Here is a 2259-nt window from a genome sequence, read left to right on the forward strand (position 1 = left end):
CATGAACGTCGTCATGATACTGCAGCATTTATGGCAAAGGCCATTTCTATTAGGGATTTGAAGCAACAAGTGGCTAAATTATGCCCTGAAGGGACACCAATACCTTCAGATTCTTGGGTGCGCTATAATTTCTTACCAAGAAACGTTCATACTCATGCTGCTAGACATTACAGAGGCCGTTTAGAGGCTAAGCACATGATACAAAGACGTCAGTTCAGGAAATCTCATATAGATGCACATTATTGTTCTGCACTTTTCAGGTATATGAGAGAATATGCCATTACTTTAAGAGATATAGCTCAGTTTGTGTGTATTGATGACAAACATCGAATTAAAGTGGGAGAGCCAGGTTTTCCTGTGGCGGCTGTGGAGAGAGGTAGAGAAGTTATTGTCTCCTTAAATGAAACATATGCCGTTGGAGATCATGATTTTACAAAATTTAGTGTAATACCTAGTGTCACGTTTCTAGTTGATATTCCTGAATCAATGGATGGGTCATGGTACAGAGGACAAGTTTTTATTGGAATCAAGGATGCTATATTTGAACCGTCCTCTCCTCTTAGACATGCAACAGAACTCTATCACTGTCTTTTACCACACATGGCCAATCGTTTTGCTTTGTTCCTCTACTCTGATGGTGGACCGGACCATCGTCTCACGTACGTGAGTGTTCAGTTGTCACTGATAGCATTATTTTATAACTTCGATCTTGATATTCTTGTTGCATGCAGAACTGCTCCATCACATAGCTGGGCTAATCCAGTAGAAAGAATGATGTCCGTAATTAATTTAGGTTTGCAGTGTATTGGTATAATGAGGACAGAAATGGGAAAAGAGATTGAAAAAAAGTTTGAAGCCAGCAATAATTTAAAAGAATTGAGAGCTAACTGTGTTGATCACCAAGATGCAGTAATTGAAACACTTAAACCTGTAAAGGAACTTTTAAACTCAACCTTGCAACGGCTGGAGTTAAAAGGGAAGGCATTTCAGATTTTTGACAGTGCATCAAAGACTGAACTTGAAGATTTTTGGAGCATTTTGTTAGTTATAGAACCACTCCTTACAGAAGACAGTCCCTCTAAGGAGGCACTAAAGAGTTATCCTTCATTAGTTAAATTCATTCAGCACTGCTGCAGCTTTAAAAAGTATGCTGTTACAATTAAGAAGTGTGGCCAAGACGAATGCCCTATCTGTAAGACTGTTAGAATGCCAATGGAGAGGTTTTCAAGTCAATACAGTTATTTTGTGCATATGTACATGTAACGTATGTGAGTTTATAGCTGGTTTTACTAATAATTGTTCCGTTTTAATACGTTTTCTTTAATAAGTATTAACCATGATAGTTACGAATCACATATTTGCTAGCAATCATTTTTTATTAATTTTTTAAGTTGTAACCCAATAATTACACAAAAATGACTCATTTAAATGTAGTGCATAAAGGTTATGATTTTGTTTTTTTTTTCTTTATGTAGACTTGTATACTTTGCCGAATCCTGTTATTGGTGAAGATGGGCATTACAAAGATTTTCAGTCTGTAATTAAGACAGATACATCGAATTCATATGCTCCATCAGAATTAACTAAAAATAGCAAAGCAAATCTTGGATTTAATGTAACTCAGCAGCATGCAAAGAATACTGGAACTGTTATACAATGTGAAGAATGCAGCATGTGGCGCCTCATATTCTCAAAGAAAAAATTGAGTCCTCAAGGCAAAGCAGATTTATCAAGACTACTAGACGATATATCGTACACATGTGGGGCTGCATTTGATGAAATAAATCTCCCAGAGTCTTTAAATACAATTTGTATTAAAACACATAATTGCCATGATAAAATAGAAAAGTTGTACTATTCCTCAGGTTTTGAGCCTATCTGCATTCATTGTGGTACTGTTTGTACAGCTAATGATTCTTTATATTATCCACAGTGTTCTAATTGCAGGCAACCTAAAATTAAAAAGCTGAGTAGAGGGAGAAAGTAGAAAAATGCACTTATAATTCTTTAATAATTTTTAATAACTTTAACTAATAACTATAACTACCGCCCGCCCGCTGCAGGTGGAGTCTGAGAAACAATGAATTTAATCGCGGTGGCCTTACATCAATTATTTATGGCTGTGTCTACAGCTCCGGTAACCGGACGTAGTTTGCAATGCTAGAGCTCCGGTGTTGGAGGGTGGTTGGACCCCCCTTCTATTTGGACCGGGGGTCCAAGCGCTCGCGAGTAGTTGGACCCCCCTTTAGTGTAGTTGGA

The 2259-nt window shown here is 37.4% G+C and overlaps 1 protein-coding gene across 1 annotated transcript; it reads left to right on the forward strand.

Moving 5' to 3' along the window:
• Positions 1-6: 6 nt before the first annotated feature.
• On the forward strand, positions 7-2096 carry LOC109584280 (uncharacterized). Its single transcript, XM_019999959.1, has 2 exons — positions 7-1228; positions 1476-2096. The coding sequence occupies exons 1-2, from the start codon at positions 31-33 to the stop codon at positions 1985-1987; spliced, it is 1710 nt and encodes a 569-aa protein (XP_019855518.1). The 5' UTR covers positions 7-30; the 3' UTR covers positions 1988-2096.
• The last annotated feature ends 163 nt before the right edge of the window (positions 2097-2259 follow it).

Source organism: Amphimedon queenslandica, unplaced genomic scaffold (assembly GCF_000090795.2).
Source record: "Amphimedon queenslandica unplaced genomic scaffold, v1.1 AMPQUscaffold_13225, whole genome shotgun sequence".
Classification (NCBI taxonomy): domain Eukaryota; kingdom Metazoa; phylum Porifera; class Demospongiae; order Haplosclerida; family Niphatidae; genus Amphimedon; species Amphimedon queenslandica.

What these genes read in the sequence shown, in the direction of transcription:
- LOC109584280 (XM_019999959.1), top strand. Translation starts at nt 31, where the DNA reads ATGGCAAAGGCCATTTCTATTAGGGATTTGAAGCAACAAGTGGCTAAA. An exon ending in GCCAATGGAGAGGTTTTCAA is followed by an intron (nt 1,229 to 1,475) that starts GTCAATACAGTT and finishes TTCTTTATGTAG; the next exon opens with ACTTGTATACTTTGCCGAAT.